The sequence below is a fragment of the Stegastes partitus genome, unplaced genomic scaffold, assembly GCF_000690725.1.
Source record: "Stegastes partitus isolate 25-593 unplaced genomic scaffold, Stegastes_partitus-1.0.2 Scaffold1476, whole genome shotgun sequence".
Classification (NCBI taxonomy): domain Eukaryota; kingdom Metazoa; phylum Chordata; class Actinopteri; family Pomacentridae; genus Stegastes; species Stegastes partitus.
The window spans coordinates 21,888-42,130 of NW_007579207.1; the positions used below are offsets into that span (position 1 = coordinate 21,888).

Here is a 20,243-nt window from a genome sequence, read left to right on the forward strand (position 1 = left end):
ATTAATAGTTCAGTTTTTGACCAGAAGCTTTATTTATTCAAGCATAACAGATATATTTGTTCATCAAATACTAGAAAATAACAGGGAAAAACACACATTTCTTTCAAATGGGAAAGCACAGACTCATTGTCATTACTGAATGTGACACATTTGTTGTGATTAACATTCAAAAGTCTAGGCTGAGTCAGAAAAACCCTGAATGATAGAAGATTTTTCGTTAAAATGTCATCAGGATTGTGAAGGAAGTTCTCCATTTAATAGAATTTAAATAAAATTCAGGTAATCAAAACTTAATTCTTTTTTTTTGTTTGTTTTAAGGTTTAATAATTCCACGAACGTCATAATACTCTCAGGATAAAAGCAGATGATTTATAAATGTAATTTGGGAATGGATAAATGTTTGGAAGATAAAAGGTTGGAGAATTTTGCCGTCAGCTCGTCACTAAAGATTCTCCAAACACGTTTCCGTAGGAGGTTTTGAGAAAGTGAACGTAGTTGTGCAGGCTGCGGTTCGTCGAGTCGGACTGCTCCAGTCTGTCCTTCATGTTCTGCAGCTGACTCTGGAAGCGACGCTCCATCTGAGAAACGGAGAAGCACACAAGCGACTCTTGTTTAAAGACGCCAGAGATTCTTTCACCACCGACACTAACAGCATTAGGAGTTCGACCGACCTCCTCCTTGCTTCGCTGCACTTGACTCAGTTCTGTTTTGGCTCGGCTCAGCTGGCTCTGCAGGTCCAACGCCTTCGACTGGGACGCTTTCTCTTTGGCCAAAACCCTCTGCATGCTGCTGTCCACCTGTAGAAAAGTCCGAGTTAAATCAGGCGAACACTGAAACAACTTGGCGCCAAAGGTAAGAAAACAGCGTTAGTGAGGGAATATGAGAGTTGTTTTAAACCCCAAAAGACACGCTAACTTTTAAAAACCGCCAACATTACACCATCTGTCAGAGTCAAAAACTGTAAAGACAAAAGAATTGTCAGATTTTAAATTTTTTTTCTCACAGTCATTGAAGTAATCGTGTTTTGTGAACTTTCAGTCGGGAAAATTCACTTTATTTTACACATTTCATTTAAAAATTCACCAAAAACACCAAAAAAAAAATACATGAAGATATAGGAACAATATCGTACAAATTAAATTACACGTCAAACATAATATCCATCCATCCATTGTCTATATACCGCTTAATCCTCTCTAGGGTCATGGGGAGCTGGAGCCTATCCCTGCTGACTCAGGGTGAAGGCAGGTTCACCTGGACAGGTCACCAGTCTATCACAGGGCTACACTTAGAGACAGACAACCAAGCACACTCACATTCACACCTACGGACAATTTAGAATCACCAATTAACCTCAACATGTTTTTGGACTGTGTGGGAGGAAGCTGGAGAACCTGGAGAGAACCCACGCTGCACAGGGAGAACATGGAGACTCCACGCAGAAAGATCCCGGATGTCCTCACCGGGATGCGAACCAGCAACCTTCTTGCTGCGAGGCGACGGTGCTAACCACCGAGCAGCCCAAATGTTATAAAATAATAAAAACTTAATTTCACAAATATTTAGTTTATATTTAATCCAAAAAAAACTGTTAAGTTTAAGTTGAATACTGTATGTTTCTAAAATCAGAGACAATTAGTGAGAATGAACAGAGGAAGAACTGGTTCTGTGATTTTACACAGATTTGTTGGTTAAATCAGATATTTTGTGGACTTAGAGAAGATTTTACAAAGAAAACACTGAATGAATGTGTCTCTACAAGCATGTGTAATCTGTCAAAAAATATTATTGGTTATTTATTTGTTTTTTCACATATAAATGTACTTTGTTAAACTATAAAAGTTTTAAAAAAACTCCATGATCACATGTAAAATTAAGGTTAGAAAGTGGATTTTAATTATGGAAAATGAGTGTTTCTATGAGATTGGGTTATTATGATTTATGGTTGTTATTAGGAGTATTTTTCTATGTTGCTCAGCTGCCAAAAGAGTGTTTTTTTCCCCTCCATTTACTTTGATTTAATCTTTAATTAACCATTACGATTAGTAAAGGAGTTAAGTTGAATTTTACTGTAAAAAAATAAAAAAAAATAAAAAAGATATATATATACTTTTTTGTTTTTTTTGTAGGTCACATAAATCATATTAGTTCCACTTAGTTTGACTCCACATATCCCCTCGTCATCCACTGCTCTTGTTTAAGGAAATAAAAGGCCACAATAAGCTATTTTAGGCTTTTTCTATGTTATTAAAATGATGTCTGGTCACTTTGCAAAGACTCTAACAGCTATAAAGTTTCATAAATAAACCAGGTGACGGCATTCAGGTGAAAGTTGAGATGTTTAGTGTGATTGTGAAGCCTCTGTGGACGCTGACAGGAAGTTCAAACCGGTGACTTCCTGGTTCCAGACCTGTCTCTGAGCGTCGTCCAGCGTCTGCTGCAGCTGTCTGGACACAACGCTGCACTCTCGAGTCTTTTCCTCCAGCTGCTGCTGAACACTGCGACTGTCGGCTTCCTTCAGGCTGAGCGTCTGACACATCTCTTGGTTTTCCACCTTCAGGTCCTCCAGCCTCCTGAAACAAGACACACAAATCAGCCGCCACAGCCTGGAAGATGTTTTTAATCCATTTCTGAAGTCTAGAAAGCATCTGTTCCTCTCGTTACCGCTCTAAGTTGTGAATTTTCTCCTTGAGAACGCTGTTTTCCTCCTGCAGCAGCAGGTTCCTCTGCTGGAGCGTCTCCAGCTGAGCTCCTTGCTGTTCCACCTGCAGAGGGACACGATTAGCGTCAGCCGAGACAGAAAACATGTCATTATCCTGCATCACTGCTGCCGACGGCCTCAGAGTGACTCAGAAGAGAACAATTACTCTTTATAAATAACCTTCATCCAACCTGAACCTCCCCTCTGAGGGACGAAGACGACGCATTTAAAGACTAACTCACATCAGTGTCAAATCAAATCAACTTTATTGATATGGTGTGTTTAAAAACCTCAGCTGACCAAAGTACAGTTTGTGCAAAAAGCAAGACAAGAGAAAAACTTGTAAAACAAAATAATGGCAAAAAAAAAAATAGTAAAAGACGGCAAAACCAGATCGTAACTGGATAAAAGCAAATATGTACAATTTAGAGGGAAACAACAACATGAACTGTGCACATTTCCCCTTTTGGTCATACTGTATTATATTCTAATATTTTGGTAAATTTTCTGTTCACTTCTATACTGCTTTTTCTTTTAACACAAAAAATAATAAAATGCACTTCAACTCCAACCTTTAAACAAACCACCAGCTTTTAAAAATCTGTTTTCTTTTGAAATTACTATTTTGTCTGTATTTCTGAAATACAAGAAGATATCAGGAACAAGAAAGTATCGATAAAAGTACATAAATAGAATGTGAAGTTACATATTGAATTTAAAATAATGAGAAAAATTTAATGTCACAGATATTGAGTGTTTTTTTAAAATGATAAAACTGTTAAATTCAAGCTGAATATTGTAAATGTGTTTCTAAAACTAAAAACAATTAGTGAGAATTAACAGAGAACGAAGTGTTGGTTCTGTGATTTTACATGATTTGTTGGTTAAACGAGGGATATTTAGTGTATTTAGAAAATATTTCACAAAGAAAATGTTAAACTTTTTGTATATTTATATACTGATTTTCTCTTTTAACACAAAAAACAAATAAAATGCACTTTGACTGCAGCCTCAAACTGAACCACCAGGCTTTTAACACAAACTTGGAGTTGAGAAGGAATCAGAAACCAGCAGCACAGAGTCCTTCCAAGACTTAAAGATTTTAACCTCGAGGAACTTCCTGCTTAAGTAAAAGTTAAATGTGAATTAAGACATTTGGGTAATTTGCATTGTCTCACTTCTTGTGCGAGGTTTAGCGTAACTGGAAATGTTTACTTGTGGAGATGTTCACGTTTTAAACATTTTGGTATTAAATCCACTCCTGAAGATCTTCATGAGTCTTAATAATCCTAATTTATCATCCTATTAGGATGGAAGGCGTCCATGAAGAATCCCTCGACATTATCTCCTCTAAAACACACAAACCGTCACGTTTCCGTCCACAGTTTGACCTTCTAACCCTAAACCAGAGGGACATCCTCCAGACTGCTCCGTACCTTGTGTCTGACTTCAGAAAGCGCAGCGTTGTTCTCCACGTTCCTCCTCTGGTGGCCGTCGGCCTCCTGCTGGGCGTCTCGTAGCTGCAGCTCCGTCCTCCTCAGTCGTTCCGGCAGCGTCTCCAGCTCTCGGAGTCGACCCAGCAGCTCCCTCCTCACCTGCTCCTTCTCCCTGTCCAGGCTCACCTTCACCTCCCGGGCCTCCCTCTGGGCCACCTCCAGCTTCAGGCAGGACTCCTCCGACTCAATGCGAGCCTGCTGCACCTGCACACAGGTTTGATCAAATCAGCACAGCCACATGTTTGCATGTCAAGAATATACTTTACCTCCTTCAACACTCAGTTTAGCTCATCAGTAAGTAAACGTTTCCAGCAGATCTTCCACTAGAAGTAAACAAGATCATTATTGTATTGACTCTTTAAAGCCTTTTTAAACATCTGTTTTCAGGGTAAGAGTCTATATTCTGCAGAAACACAGTATTCAGAAAAGCACAGAAGTCATTCAATCGCAAATCCTCAAATAACTACAACAGCTTCTGCTGCACCGTCTCTCACTTGGATGACATTTTATAGACAGATAGTTGGATAGATAATTTGTGAAATTGTACCTTGAAATATTAAGTAATTTTTGAGAATTTGTGTTTTTTTTAATTGCACATTGAATCACAACATCTCAGAAACTATTAAAGATAAAAACCTAAAACCATTTTGAAACTTTAAAACTTTGGTACAACCTGTCATACCTGCTCAATCAGTTATGAACCATCAACAAATAAAAACCCTTTTCTTCATATTTAATGACCAAGTATTTCATATTAAAAGTATTCTTTATGTTTAGTTTTATTGTGACCTGCAGCTACATGTGGTTCAGAAAACATCACGAGTTGACCTTCGCATTATCATTTTTTTTGCTAATATGAGCTCAAAGATGAAACCTTCAATGATGGCTTCATTGTTTTTCATCTTTCAGCTCAAAGACACTCAAAGACTATTTGATCTACTTCTCCAATGTTTCAGAATAAATGACATGATGAGAAATAACAGTAAAAATTTCAGGTTTCTATCTTTAATAGTTCCTCAGATATTGTTGTTCAAACAGCCTCCGATTTCAATGTGTGAAAAAAACTGCTAAAAAGTGGGTCAACTAGCAATTCAAAAATGTATATATCTTGGAAAGTATTTGATATATAAATCTAAAATGTCACAGGTAACATTCAAGTATCTCTACTTTATGGTTAAAAAAGGTTTTGAGCAAATCAGAGTTTGGTAAGCATGATGCTCTGAGACAGATTTCCATGTCAAAAATCTGCTTAAACAGTCAGTTTATCTCATCACGAAACACATATTTCCTTCATATCTTCCACTTGAAGCAAATTAAATAATATTTTCTGTGTGTTTTGAGCGTACAGACGATTTCAGCTCTTTTTTGCCTCATTTACTGTCCAAATCTGGCAGAGAAAACACACACTTATTATTCAGAAAAGCACATAAATCCTCCACACGTTAACCAGTATTTCATGTTAAGCCTCATTTATTCACGGTTTAATGTGCATGTAGTGAAGCAGCATCAGTGAGACTCTGACGGTACCTTCTTCTTGTATTTCTCCACCAGGTTTTCATACTTTCTGATCGACGATTTCAGCTGCCGAGCTTCAGAGTGGAGTCCCCTGAGTTTCTCCTCACAGGACGTCACATCGCCCTAAACATCAGGTTTGTTTAGAATAAATACCGTGAAAATACGTTTGCTTTCATTCACAGAAATTGTGAAAGAGTCGAGGAAGTTTCAGCTATGTTTCTGCAACATTTTTGTCAGTAAAAGGAGCTGCAAGAATTGAAACAAAACCACCTTCATGACTTCATGTCAAACCAGTTTTTGAGGCGGATGTTGATTTTTCTACCTTCAGTCTCTGGTTGTCCAGCTTGATGGAGGCGTTTTCAGCACTGAGATGATGAAGCTGATCCCTGAGCTCCTCCCTCTCCAACCGACTCTTCTCCTCCGCTGAGTGAAGCTGAGAGTTCAGCTCAGTCACCTGTCTGCAGGTACGCGGTGTAAATACACTTAGACAGTATAAATACAGTTATACAGTATAAATCCAAATATACAGAGTAATTCCTAGTATACAGTATAAATCCTATTATACAGTAATAACCCTGATTTACAGGGTAAAAGTGTAAACCTGCATGTTTTACAAAAAGCAATACATTATGTGTGAAGTCAAACTGGTTTGAGGAGTCGCTAATCCAACCGGATATGACATGAAATCGGAACTAACATTCTGAGGTGGTGGAGTCCGTGGGTCGCACGGACCATAAAGCACGGCGCACATCTGCGGCAGCATCAGCAAACAATCCGAATGAATGAAAGTTTTTACCTGCATCATGACCAATAAGATCACCTGTCTTCACAACAATATTGAAAAATAAAAGAAGAAAAGAAGGAAACGTGTCGGTCTTTTGAGTGGAATCCAGTTGTAATATCTGCGTAAATGTACCCATCCCTTTCAAGTGGGGAAGCTGCACGAATTTAAGGCGTAACTTGACATTATGTGAGAAATGTTGCAGGATTTTATATCTATTTCAACTCATTATTGACTATTTCTTGTGTTTTCATGACCAGATGAATTCAGCAGTAACTTTATGTGTAATGATCATCTTTTGATTATTTTTCTTACATCATAATTTAACTTTAAAATCTCATTTATTTCAACTCAATCTAATTCAACATGTGTATAATATATCAAAAACATTTGGTTTGAGGGAATCATGACTGGAAATTAGCTCTTGGCACATTACCTGAGATCCTTTAAATGTTACAAATAAATAGAAATTTCTAAATTGTATCATGCAAAAGCTCCAAAAATGCTCCTGGTTCTTGGAGCTGTAATGCAGCTTTCCACCACATGACCTTCAGGCTATAAGAGGCAAGTATGTAGTGAGAAATGATCACTTTTGTGAAGTCAGAGAGTGAAAAGCTGGACTTTAAGTGTGTCTGAGTGAACTCACAGTCTGAGGGCAGAGGTTTCTTCCTCCAGCTGTCCTTTAGCAGCTGCTTCCTTCGAGTGACGGAGGCACCAGTCGCTGGACGTGGACAGAGCCTGAGACAGCTGCGATTCCTTCAGAATAAAATGCACAAAAACAATTGTCCACTGATCAATTTTCATGCTTCAACAAGTCTTACATTTTAGTAAATCTAATTCAGGCTCTCCTGACAAAGCTAGAGGTGCGTTATAACACAAGAAAACAACGTTTGCATGCAGGATAAACAACATCAAACTAAACAACCAGGACTCTGTTTGCAGACACACTTGCTGCTTATAAAGCTTTAATTCTTTGTGTAACACCGACAGCTTTGCCTTCGGTTTACTGGAGCTGCAGCAGAAAATGCAGATAATATTTCATGTAACTTTATGTGTAGGCGCACATTTATAATTGCATGTGGTTGACATTCTACTACATTTTTTTTCCTTTTTTCATTGCCATTTTTATATGTAGTATTTAAATCCCCATTTTTATTTACTTTTTCAGTTTAAAATTATTTTTATTTATTAATTTATCTTATTCCTTATTAAAATCACTACTGTTGTTATTAGTATTTTCTTTCTTATTATTATCATTTATTTATTTACCTATTTTTACGTTTACACACTCACATATATTCTATACAAATCCTTGTCAGTTTCTACAGTACTTGGCTGAAAACACTGAAACTGTGACCAACGTACATGATTTCAATAAAAAGAGTTTGGTTTAAAAAATGCAGAGAATCAAATCCACATTAAATAAAATTCCAACTACCTGCATTGCTCGCAAACATGAGGGAAAATAAGAAAGAAAAAAAAACGTGTATTTTAGGGATTTTAATGAACTTTTGCTTCCTTCTTTATATGATAAACAAAATATCAGAGAAAAAAAAACTGATATTTATGTTTCTTATAGTGTTTAATGTAGATTACAGACTTTATTTCTCCTGTTTATTGTGAGTTGTACATATCATTCTGCTCTGACATGTGCAGACATGGAACGCTGACCTTCTCGTGGAGCTTCTCTGTGAGCTGCCTGTTGGACTCCTCGGCTCGCTCGGCCTGCTGGGTCAGAAGAACCAGAGCTTCCTGGTCTTGTTTCTGCTCCTCGTCCTGCTTCTGCTGCCTCAGAGTCTGAAGCTCCTCCTGCAGAAGCTGGAGTTCCTCCTGCTGCTGCTCGTCGCTCTGCTGCATCCTCTGTCACAGAAGAAGGTAACACCACAACAGAGGTAGGAGGTAAACAGCAGATTTCAGAGAGTCAGATGAGGTGAAGCTGCTTTATCTGCTCTGGGTTTTCTTTGGATCAAAACTGGCTTCATTGGAGAAGCTCGCACTGATGAGCTCCGACATTAAAACCACTGACAGGTGAAGGCATAACACTGATTATGTTGTTCAAGCGTCACCTGTCAGGAGGTTTGAAATGTCAAGCAGCAGGTGAATATTTTGTAAATCTTTTACTATGTTTAACTCTGCTTCTCCACTTTTGCATCTCTGGTCTTTTTTTCTCTTTGGTCTGATACAACTTCTGCACATCGTCATTATTATTATTGTCATTATTGCACCTCCACCACAGCAGGTGTTGTAAGCATGTAAAAAGATCAGAAGAAGGACAACCGATGCTTCAGACGTAAAGAAGAGCTACTGTAGCACATCCTGTAACAGAGAAGGTGTCAGAGCGTCACAGTTTGTTGTTTTGGAAGCTGTGATGCTGCAGAGTGTCCATGCTGACTCCCGTTCACCACTAAAAGCTCCTACAATAGACACCAGAACTGGACCCAGGAGCCATGGAGTCATGTTTTCTTCATGTGTAATGTTTTTGTGTGTCATTTAGCTAGAGTCAGCAGACGCTCGGGACAAAGTTCTACTGGTCCTGCATTCATGTGGAAGTGATTTGACTCCTACACATTGCTGCAGATCACCAACAGCCCTTAATGGAAGCTGTATTCCCTGATGGCATCTGTCAGCAGGATAATAACCCCTGACAAACACTGCTCAGGAATAATCTGAGGAAGATGGCAAGGAGTTCAAGGTGTTGCCCCTGAATTCTCTCAATCCGACTGAGCAACTTCCACAACTTTAAGAATCTGCTGCTAACATCAGAACACCTTCAGAGTCTTTGGAGTCATAAAGGGGAGCTGCTTAATATCAGTCAGCTGGTTTTAATGTTGTGTTGCAAACCGACACCACGCTTCAGCTTCAACTGATGTTATACTTTTACAGAAAGGAGGATTAAAGGAGTAATGTCCTCATAACTGAATAAAAAGGCAGCGCTGTAACAAGAAATCAGTAATGGAAAAAGGATTGGACGTTTTATTTGACACCGAAATGATTTTTAGCGCTAATAAATGCAGAAAGTGACACGTGATTATCAAAAGAAGAAGAGGTTTTATCCTTCATGAGCTTGTAGCTGTGTCTAAATGATGAAAACAACTGCTCTACACCTGGCAGCTCACTGTGTGCGAGTTTTGTCGTGTTTTATGATCACAGACCTGAATCTGAGCGGCCAGATGGGCCTTTTCAGCCTCGGCTCGGTCCAGCTGAGACTCCAGATGGTTTCGGGTCGACTGAAGGATCCTCGAAAGCTCCTCCGTCGTCTTTGCGTTGTCCTGTGGCACCAAAGGGAAGCAGAGGAGGCTTAAAAGGTGTTTGTACATGTGAGAAAAGTTGTGTTTAGATGTGGAGGTGAGTTACAAACCTTTTCAAAGTCCAAATGCTCAGCGAGCTTAAAGGCTTCTTTCTCCTTGTTGGTGAGTTTGGCCAAAAGTCTCTGCAGGAGAAGAAGAAGGAAACCTCCTCAGATGTTGGGCTGCTGATGCTAGCTTCATACGAGCAGGTGGTAAATACTCACGATGTTGTCTGCTTCGCTGTCAGCCAGCCGCTTCTTTAAGGCGTCTTTCTGTTCCAGCCACACCAGCCATTCTTTCTGTGGATGCAGCAGCAGTCAGGAGGGAATTATTGCAACCTGAGATTTGCTCTCTGTGAGTTTTTATTAAATTTTATCCCACCTCTTGTTCGCTCCACTCTCTGAGGAGCTCTCGAAGGCTGTGATTGGTGTTGTCGAACATCTCTATCTTCTCCAGCAGCAACTCCCGCTGACGTCCCAGAGAGGCGGCGTGAATTTTTGACAGACGTTTGTCCTGAAACATGAATAAAAGCACCATCATGTATAGAGTTTTTTTCCTCATTGTCGACTCATTTTTCACAGCAATATAAAGTCCTCTATGGAAACAGAACAACCATGAAGGAGAGAGAACGCAGAAATGTCTTCTGTGCTGTATGACACCATTAAAACACTATAAATCGTTTTTTTTTTTTTTAAAGAATGAAAGATGAATTTCTTTGATTATTTGTGAAAAATTCTAAACAGCTGTTACCAACACTGGAAAAAAAATAGAGGCTCCACATATGCTAGATATTTAAGCATTTACATTTTAACAGCCTCTCCAGACGTTTCCTCTCTGCTCTGCTCATCAGCTGTAGAAAGATGTTCCACCATCAGCTGGATGTATCTCCAACAACTGGCTCCTCTGTTCACTGTTTCTGAGCCATGCTACATTTATTTATTCATCCAGTAGCTTTTATTTTCCTCTAAATTGCTTTAATGTGCTTTAACACAGCCTGCAGTTCAGCCAAAAAGTCCCTGAATTTTTGTCACATGAATATTGTTTACAGCTGAGTCAGTCATGGCTGCTCAGTCACGCCATGAAGCTCAGATTTTATTTTATTTTTTTACAGAATTGGGCTGATTTCAGATACATTTTGAACTGAGACGTGTAGAAGAAAATGATACTGATGACATATCACAATTGTAAGTTTAGATGTGGTTAATTTTCCTGATGAAACAGTACGTCAGACATGATTAGGTCAAGGACAAGGAAGGTCTGAAGAATGGAGATTCGGCTTTTTGGCGATTTTAGAAACAAAATTTTACACACACAGATGAAAGGAGTTATTTATACATGAGCTCCTCTAACATTTTGAGGAGTCTCTAAAGTTTTGACAGTATGCTCTTTGAACCATGCATTCGTATTTTTCTGCATCTTTATCATCATAGATCATACATAAAATTCATGTGCGAGGACAATTCAACACTAACTGACTTTAACTAAGATAAACTGATGCATGCTGTTCTTTAAGTCATTAAAGCATGAAGGTGCAAAATCACAAACTTACTTTGACTCAAACATCAGAAGAAGAAAACCAACAAAGCAGCTACTTTTCATCTGTTTTCTTATGCCTGTTATGATATTTGTTGGAATAATGATGAATAAAAGCTTAATCGGGTGCTTTATAAAAGTTGTATCTGTCATCTCTGACCACAAAAAGGTGAAAAATTGAGCCTCAAGTCATGATTTAGTTCTCACACTGCGAACCGCGCCCACAAAATGTTAATCCGGTGCAACACTCACCTTGGTGAGGCTGTCGATAGCTTCCCTCAGGGTTGTCAGCTGATTAGCTACAGCAACGCCATCGATTTCTGCCTCAACTAGAGCTCGGAGGAGCACGTCTGTCTCTCTGTGTTGACCCTGAGAATCAGACCTGTCAATAACAGAACAAACATTAAACTAAAATACCAACCCAGCTGTCCTTACCAGGTGCAGAGAGGCGTCTCATCCGGACAAAAAGGTTAACTTTCTTCAGTATTTGTGATGTGAGTAGAGCTGCAATGCTTCAACGATTAGTTATCAACTATTAATAGAATTGATTCATTGGCTATTTTTTAGGGGGAAAAAAGTCAAAACTCTCTCATTTCTCAGCTTCTAAAATCTCAACATTTTCTAGTTTCTTTCTTTTACTACGACAGTAAAATAAATGTCTTTGGGTTGTGAATGAAACAAGACATTTAAAGACGTCATCTTGGGATTAAGGAAACACTGATCGACGTTTTTCAACATTTTCTGACGTTTTAGACAAAACAGCTCATCAAGAAAATAAGGACAATGAAGACAGTCATTAACAGCCTAAGAGTTGAATTACGTTGTCTAAGAACTAGTTCTTTGGTGTCATAATACAAAAGTGCATGTAATAATTGTGACGGGGAACAGTGGCGTGAAAACAGTCACACGGACGTCTCCTATTCTGCGGCTAAAAGCGATCCGACATGCACGTCAGACACGTCATAAATCCAGCTTAAAGCCACAAGTGTGTTTTACTACAGCGGGAATCTGCTCCTGTCCACCAAACACAAGGTTTTATGTCCTACAGCTGTTCTAGAAAATATTCCTGAGGAGCAGTCAGAGCTGTGTTTCATCGACTGCCTCGTCTTTGCAGATCTCTTCCTGCACAATTTCAAATGTCAGCTAATAATTGCAACTCAGGTGAGAAAGTCTTCCTTATAATTTTCACAAAAAACTCTGCTGAAACGACTGCAGTTGTCGTCGTCTGCATTTGGACAGTGACAGCATCACAAAACAAAATGTCTCCAGAAGTGATAAGAACATGACCTTAAGTTATTTTGAACAGCGTGTTTTGACGGGTTTCCTTTGAATATGAGGCATCAGCACAAAGCTTTGTTATTTTCAGGCGGCTGAAGCGACTCTTACCTCTTTGAACGGCGAATGCTTTCTTGCTCTCTAAGTAGGACACTGAGGTTTTTTGAAACAGCAGCAAACTCTTCGTCGGGCTCCTCTGCATCACGCTGATGTCTGATCCCACTGTCTGACTGATGCTGCGCTCGGCTTGTCTGATCATAAGACGATGCAAACAAAACATAAAACATATAAAATAAGACCCAAATACACTGAGAAAAGTTGCAAACTGAATTCAGACAACATGGCTATACAACAACATACAGGTATATTGAATTCTAAAGTCAAGTAGCTCTGACATTGTTGAAGTATTCGGTGCTGAAAAAATGCTCAAAAATTCAGGCCCCAAAGTAGCAACTCGGTGCAACCAAAGTAAGTAAAATTGAAAGTTTGAAAACCAATGATGACTAAAAAAAAATCCCCCCTGTGGTTTCTAATCAGCCTAACTGCACGAACATGGTTCTAAAATGAGCTGTGAATAGCAGGTTTGGACCTTTGGACTGCGTCTATCTGCATGTCTGCATCATGGCTCTATATGGGAAAGAACTGGAGATGACAAATCTGATTGTGAGTCTTCATAGAGGATGGGAAAAGGATCCAGAGAGATCAACTACAAATCAGTAAAACACTGTTGCAGCAATCAGGAGGAATAGAAAAAGGCATAGCACCACTTTGCTTGCTTGTTGGCACAAAACTGTAAAATTAAACTAAACAACATGAAAAAACACCTGAATAATGTTGGGAGAACATTCTTTGGTCAGATGAGGTCAAGTTAAACTTGCTTGGGCTCAGATGGAGTCCAGATGTTTAGTGTGAACCTGACCAGGACGACCACAGTGAACGCATAGTCCTGACTGACAGTGAAGCACGGAGGTGGCAGTATGATGATATGGGGCTGCATGAGTGAAAAAAGGTTTTATAGATGCACCATGAATGTCTGTGGATAAACCAAAATACTGGCTGACGAGATGACTCCCAGTCTGCAGGAGAAAGTCAAAAACTCAAAACTGCGACCTGGGCAAATATGTCGCCTGACTGGAGTTGAACAGAACACGTTTGGGGTATTTTAAAGAGAAAAAGTAGAGCAACACAACCCCTCTAGCAAAGACCAGCTGAAAAAAGAGTCTCGTAGTCTGCAGGACCGTCCACGCTGAAGAGGATTGAGTGTGTCGTAAAAAACAATGGTGGACATATAAAGTTTAAAAAAAAAAAAAAAAAAAGATCTGAATCTCAGTAATAAAAGGTGGACTGACATTTTTTTGCAGTTTCTACTGTGGGGCCAATTTTTTAAAATGAAGTAGATCTAAACTGTCCCTGTAAACTGCCATATGGTTTACTGTAGAAGTAATGAGAGGTGACATAATGTAGGATCATTTAGTATCATATCTGCTGTATATCATCTTACTTACTCCTGTGTTTCTCACAGGGGTCACATTTCTGCTCCATATGTTGTTGTTTCAAATGACTGAAATTAGAGTGAAATTCTGCCAGCAGCTAACTTGAGTCCTTGGTTTACAAACCACTTCTCAGTCTATGTTTGATGACATTCAGCGCTCGGTGCAAACCTGTCTGTCCTGTTAGGGAAGCTAATCGCTGCCACAACATGCTGCTACATTAACCTTTAAGCGTATTCAATGACTGAGTGGAAGCATGACAGTGTGAGATTTAAAAAAACTACAAAGACACCTGGCTCTTGTAGGAGCCCAAATCTCTCCGGCAGGACAGTCTTCCTGGAGGAATCCACGGCTGCCGGACCTTTGGCCTCCCTCCATCTCCTTTAGCCACATTCTGCTAAAAAATGGAAACAGATTCAACAGGTAGACTACTATAAAACTCAATGCAGCATACCCATCTTCGTTATAATTTGGAATATTTACTTGTAAACTCTTTAAAAGTATATTAAAATAGGGGAAACGTCTTTGAAAGTGTGTTGAAAGGAAGGAGCAATATGGGACTAGCAAATCAGTGCAGGTAAAATCAGACAGGTGATGATATCAGGAAGTAGCTATACATGCTGTTTATTAAAACTATGATCAACATGCATGTAACAGTGACCTATGAAAACTGTATTCCCACTAATAATAGAAAGTGTAGTAACCTGCGGGGTTCTGTTGGGACTCCTTCTCATGTGAACATGTACAGGTGTGGTCTCCGGTACGTGGACGTGAACCGGCGGCGGCGATTCTCTGGTTTTCATTCTTTCAAAAAAGTTACAACAACATTAAAACCAAGTTCAGGGCTGATTAAGAAGCAAATAAACAAATCTGAAGCAGCAACACGGCGCTATTATCGAGCTACAGGACATGTTGCTAACATAAATCTCCACTTTTGTCTGTGAAGCGGACGGTTGTGGTCATCCACAAACGGCTCCTCTGATTGGCTCGTTTGCAAGATCTCGCCTTGTGATTGGTGGAGCCGAGTTTTCGGTAAGCGTTGCCCATGGAAACCAGTGGAAGTAACGGGCAGTGAATCTGCTGCGTTCACAGCAAAAAGGGAAAAAAGAACTTTATTTTAAGTAAGGCCGAGTACTAATATGGATACTGGATATTATTTTTGATGCACATGTGACCAATGCTGTATTTGTAGTAACAGATTGAACAATGCTATCTTCACTTTGCGTTTGAAATAAGTTGTTGACATGAATGGTTTCCCACAAAGTAGATCGTAATTCGATTTGAAACAACACTCCTTGAACGCAGCATGAAGCCAACCGTATAATCTCAGTATTTTGCCATTTTTTATCGAATAATTCCCTCTTTAATATAAAATATAATGGTACGTCAAGTCTACTATCAATACTAGTTGTTTCTTTTAAATGTATTGTTTATATTATTTTATTTAACTGTTATCTATTGCTTTACTTTTTCCCTTTTGTTTCTTCATTCTGTTTTTTATGTGTGTTTTTGTTTGTTTGTTTGTTTGTTTGTTTGTAACCCTTTTTTTCTCCTTCTCCAGCTTCCCTTGTCTGGTTTTCTCTCCAAAACATATGCATACATTTTTTAAATCTTTCTTTATTTTTTATTTACCTATTTCTTTTTTTAGAATCAGGGGTGTAGGTTAGTGATATTACTGTTGTTATTTTGCTGTTTCTACAAGTAGTGAGGATTGCCAGCAGGCCAGGGTGGATAATGTGGATTATTCTTGCTTCAAAAGTAAAACACAGTCTGTAACACTGTATCATTGTTTCTACCAACTGTGAATAAAATTCAGTGATAAAAAAACAAAAAATAAAACAGATGTTGAGTCAAAGTGCTTTCCAGTAAAGAAATAAGATGAACAATACAAATGTACCTAGTAAGTTTAGGTATTAGCATTAAGACCCTACTTTATCATTTATAACACAAATTGACCTCACTGAAATGTTAAGATTAAGAACCGTCAGTGTTATATACTCTACAAAATTACCCGACGTATTTAAAAATTACAGTTAAGGCCAGGAAATTATACACAGAAAACACAGCAAATTCAAAAATGAGGACGCATATTAGCAAAAGCACAGAAGAAAAACTGTTTTCATTTGTATTAAATGTATTATTGTAAAATCCTAATCATGATTTAAATTACTCTGGCAAATGTGCATAATAAATAATACTATAGACTCAATAATGTTCATCTTATTTACTAGAAAGCACTTGGGCTCTAGAATGTCCCATATACCGCTTCATGCATGCACTACCTTGCATTGGTTGGCACCTGAGTACATTTCAGAACTTCTGTGACCCTCCTGGACCTCCAGGCCTCTTAGATCCTGTGGAACTGTTCCACGGTGGAGGCTGGTGAATGAAGGAAGCTGTGTTTTTGTAGTAGCAGGTCCAAAGCTTGAAAAAAATAAAAAGCCTTGTTCTTTTATACAAATGTTTCTCCTCCATTAATACTCAAGAAAAAAATCAAGATTTTTCATTGACTTTGTTTGCTCTTAGTGTATTTGAATATCTTGTGTATCTATATTAATAATGGATCTCACCAGATGTCCTGTTTGATTTGCTTTTTAAGCATTTTATAGGCCTGTTTATTGATTTTCCAAGGGTTTCTCCTGTTTTCTGTCTTGCTTTTTTGCACACATTTGTGTTGTTGTCCGTCTAATTACACGATCAGCGCTTTGGTCACCTGAAATCCTTCAAAAACGTGCTTCACAAATAAACTTGATTTGACATAATAAACAGTGATTTGACTAAAATAAAATAAATTCTACAGAAGGTCTGTGTAAAAACTCTAAACCCTCTTTTTTCATATCAGGTGAAGCCCTTTTATAACTGAAATGGCATTTCTTTCAGAGTAAACAGCGTTTTAATGGTTATGTAAGAGCTGTGCAGAAATGCTCGGTAGGAAATGGTTGGGATGACTGCACATCCTGTTTGTTTCTATGGCGCTTCCGAACATCAGCTAGCCTGGGTAGCATGCTAACGCTCACGTTAGCTTGTTGTTTTTTGAAGTCCACTAATCACCAAAATGTTATATATTTACACAGAAGGTTTGTACTCGGTGTTAACATATTTGTGTGATTAAATTGATGCACTTGTGATTGACACTTCTCGACCAAAACGACCGTCGCTTGTTGGGTTTCGCTCGACGCACCGCCTCGGCTAAAAACAAAGCCGCTAAGCTAACTAGCTCGTGATTAGCCGTCCATGTGGCAGCGATGGGGCTGGAGCGGAGCCTGCGGCCGCTCGTGAGGCGGCTGGGGCGGTTCGCGGTGCACTACGTGTCCTTTGTGCTCCTGTTCTATCCCGCCGCGCACCGGCCCGGCGAGGCGTGTGAGCGGGGGGGCACCACCAGCGCAGACACCCTCATACTGTGCCGGGCGTGCGGACACGAGCTGGCGTTCGGAACCGATATCCACTTCGTCCCCAGCCGGCTGGCGCTCTCCAGCCGCAACGACACGCTGGTCGGGGGCCGAAGGGTTAACGTCCAGCTCCTGGAGAACCCCCACGGACACCGGTTCGAGGTGATCACGTTCAGGAAGGCGGACGTTACCCAGCACTGGCCCGCAGACAAACACTTCTCCTGGTTCCCCGGGTTCTCGTGGACCGTGGCCACCTGTCCTCGGTGTAACACTCATTTAGGTGGGTATTCATCATAAAACTTTATTCATACAGCAGGAGACGAAGGGGCAAAGCTTCACATAAACATAAACCGAAAGCAGCCCAGCACATTTTAAACAACAGATACTGAGTCAAACAAATATTAATCCACAAATTTGCCCAATTAGAATAAACACAATAGTGGTAATTATGCAAATTAACAGTAGATTTAAGAGCCCACTGTTTTACATCTAATTCAAATTTACCACACTAATTTAAAAGCTGGGGTTGGAGCCTACTGGATTTTGATTATGCAAATATACCACAAAAGTTTAAAATGCCAAGGTTAAGAGCCACAGTAATAATTATAATGTAATTGTATCTGTCTGATTTTAAGAAGGTTAGAACCCTACATAACTATATATAATAGATAAAAGTGTACTCAACTTATATAAATACTGAAGTGAAGACACTATAAAAAATAAAAATAAAAATGTACCTGACTCATGTTAAGATTACTTGGCTGATTTCATGTTAAGGTCAGTATAACACAATATCTTATATATAAGATAAAGTTACCTGGCTCCTTCAATACTATGGTGTAGAATCTACAGTCTTATTAATTACACAAATTTACCTGACTTATCTAAATACTAATGACCTACAATATTTAATATACTCTAATAAATAAACCAACTAATGTAAATATTATCCTTAGCACCCTACAATATCATAAACAATACAAATAACTTGACTAAGGTGAGGATCCTACAATATTATATATATATGAAAATCCAACAGTTCCTTGTGAGCAGCAGATTAGTGACAGGAGAGAACAATAAAGTCCCTTTTTAACATGAGGAGACTCTGAGCAGAACCAGGTTCAGGGAGGGCAGACGTCTACCTGGACCGGTCAGGGTGACGGTAAAGAGAAGAACGAAAAGGAAAGCAGAGACCGTCAGCAGACCAGAGGATTATAAACTCTGGACAGATTTGTAAAACCAGAAGCTGCTGAGTAAACCTGTGACTGTGTATGAAGCAGGATTTATCTTCAAAATCTTTAATTTAAAATAATAATAAGAGATTGGTGTACTGTAAGATCCACCCAACACATTGTCTGCTAATCAGAACATACAAATATTGTCTATAAAGTCATCTGATCACTTATATCAGAACTTTTACAAATGTGTTACTTCTAATAATTGTTACCAAATAATTACATTTGGTGTTAAATAATTAGGGCTCTTATGGAGGTACAGACTTGTATTTATGTCATAATCTATTAAAAGCAGGCTTTTATATAGCAACATTAATCAGGAAACTACTGATATAAACAGCACGACCTGTAGGAGCTGGAATTTGGCGTATTAGGATTAAAATATTTTTTAAAAAGCTCAGCAGAACCATTCAGTTCAGGCCACATTACTACATTAAATTTGCCATCATCTATTAAAATCAGCCATTTCTGAAAATGTATTTTGTATTCTTTATATGTATTTATATATTTTGGGGACCCTGAGAAATGGCACAATTCCTCTGTGTGTACTGCACATGTAGAGATATTGACAATAAAGTTTGTTTTGAATTTGAAAATATGGAACCGGTAATAACCCTTTTACATCAAAATATAAATCCCCAAATTCATGTTATGTATAAAATACTTCTAAATCATAAGACTTACTATCAATTATGGAGCAAATAGTTTACTCTAATAATCAAAATTGCCTTTTTAATGCTAAATGTCACAATTGACGTTTCTGGCTGCTCAAATGTGAGGCTGTTTTTCCCGTCGTGCATGGTAGTAAACTGACTATTTTTGATATTTGCCAGCTTTAACAGCCACTTTGTACCGCAGAAAGTATTTAAAGTTGTGCACACTTGTAACTGTGGAGAAATATTCGCCTTGTATCTCTGCCCCACTTTGTTAGAGTCAGGATTTAATATAGTAAAGCTTAATAGTGGAACAAGTTAAAATCTCTTAATCCCAAAGTTATGCCCACTGAGCAAGCAGAATGGGGCTTTCCTGTACCGGTACACTTGTTTAAATCCACGTGCTATATTTGGTATATAGTAGATGCATCTTAATAGGTTACCATTTTTTGTTCCAGATAACAGACTTTTCCTTGTTTCCCTCCTTAGGTTGGGCCTTCCAGCCCAGCAGCTGGCCCGACACCATCACAAAAACCACCTTCGAGGAGTCGGAGCTCACGTTCTTGGCTTTAATCACCCATCGACTCCTAAATGAAGACTTTGCTTCGAGCCTGCTAATGACTCCCAAATCCTTCGTGAGCTGATGGACTTTTGGCCGCGCCAGTCGACCCAGGTGCCTTCGCTGCTCCCTAAATCTATTTTTTAAAAATAAATAAATCTCTATGCACCCACTTGGTTTTGAAGACTCCCACACATGTATACACAGTAAGTTTTATTATTGTAACAAAGCAAGTTGTACACCTCAAATTTAAAACAGTTTCTTCCCCTCCCTCCCCCAAGCGGAAAAGGAAAGGTGTGATTAAATGTAAATTCTATGAGATAACAGGT

At 38.9% G+C, this 20,243-nt stretch overlaps 1 protein-coding gene across 1 annotated transcript; it reads right to left on the minus strand.

Moving 5' to 3' along the window:
- Nucleotides 1–8: 8 nt before the first annotated feature.
- On the minus strand, nucleotides 9–14,984 carry LOC103370737 (outer dense fiber protein 2). The gene is made up of 17 exons (XM_008299874.1): nucleotides 14,783–14,984; nucleotides 14,371–14,475; nucleotides 12,700–12,839; nucleotides 11,566–11,695; nucleotides 10,162–10,293; nucleotides 10,005–10,079; nucleotides 9,852–9,923; nucleotides 9,646–9,762; nucleotides 8,165–8,353; nucleotides 7,140–7,249; nucleotides 6,035–6,170; nucleotides 5,725–5,835; nucleotides 4,138–4,401; nucleotides 2,665–2,765; nucleotides 2,411–2,573; nucleotides 672–797; nucleotides 9–578 (listed from the first exon to the last, which is right to left on the minus strand). The coding sequence occupies exons 1-17, from the start codon at nucleotides 14,879–14,881 to the stop codon at nucleotides 432–434; spliced, it is 2,217 nt and encodes a 738-aa protein (XP_008298096.1). The 5' UTR covers nucleotides 14,882–14,984; the 3' UTR covers nucleotides 9–431.
- Nucleotides 14,985–20,243: the final 5,259 nt, after the last annotated feature.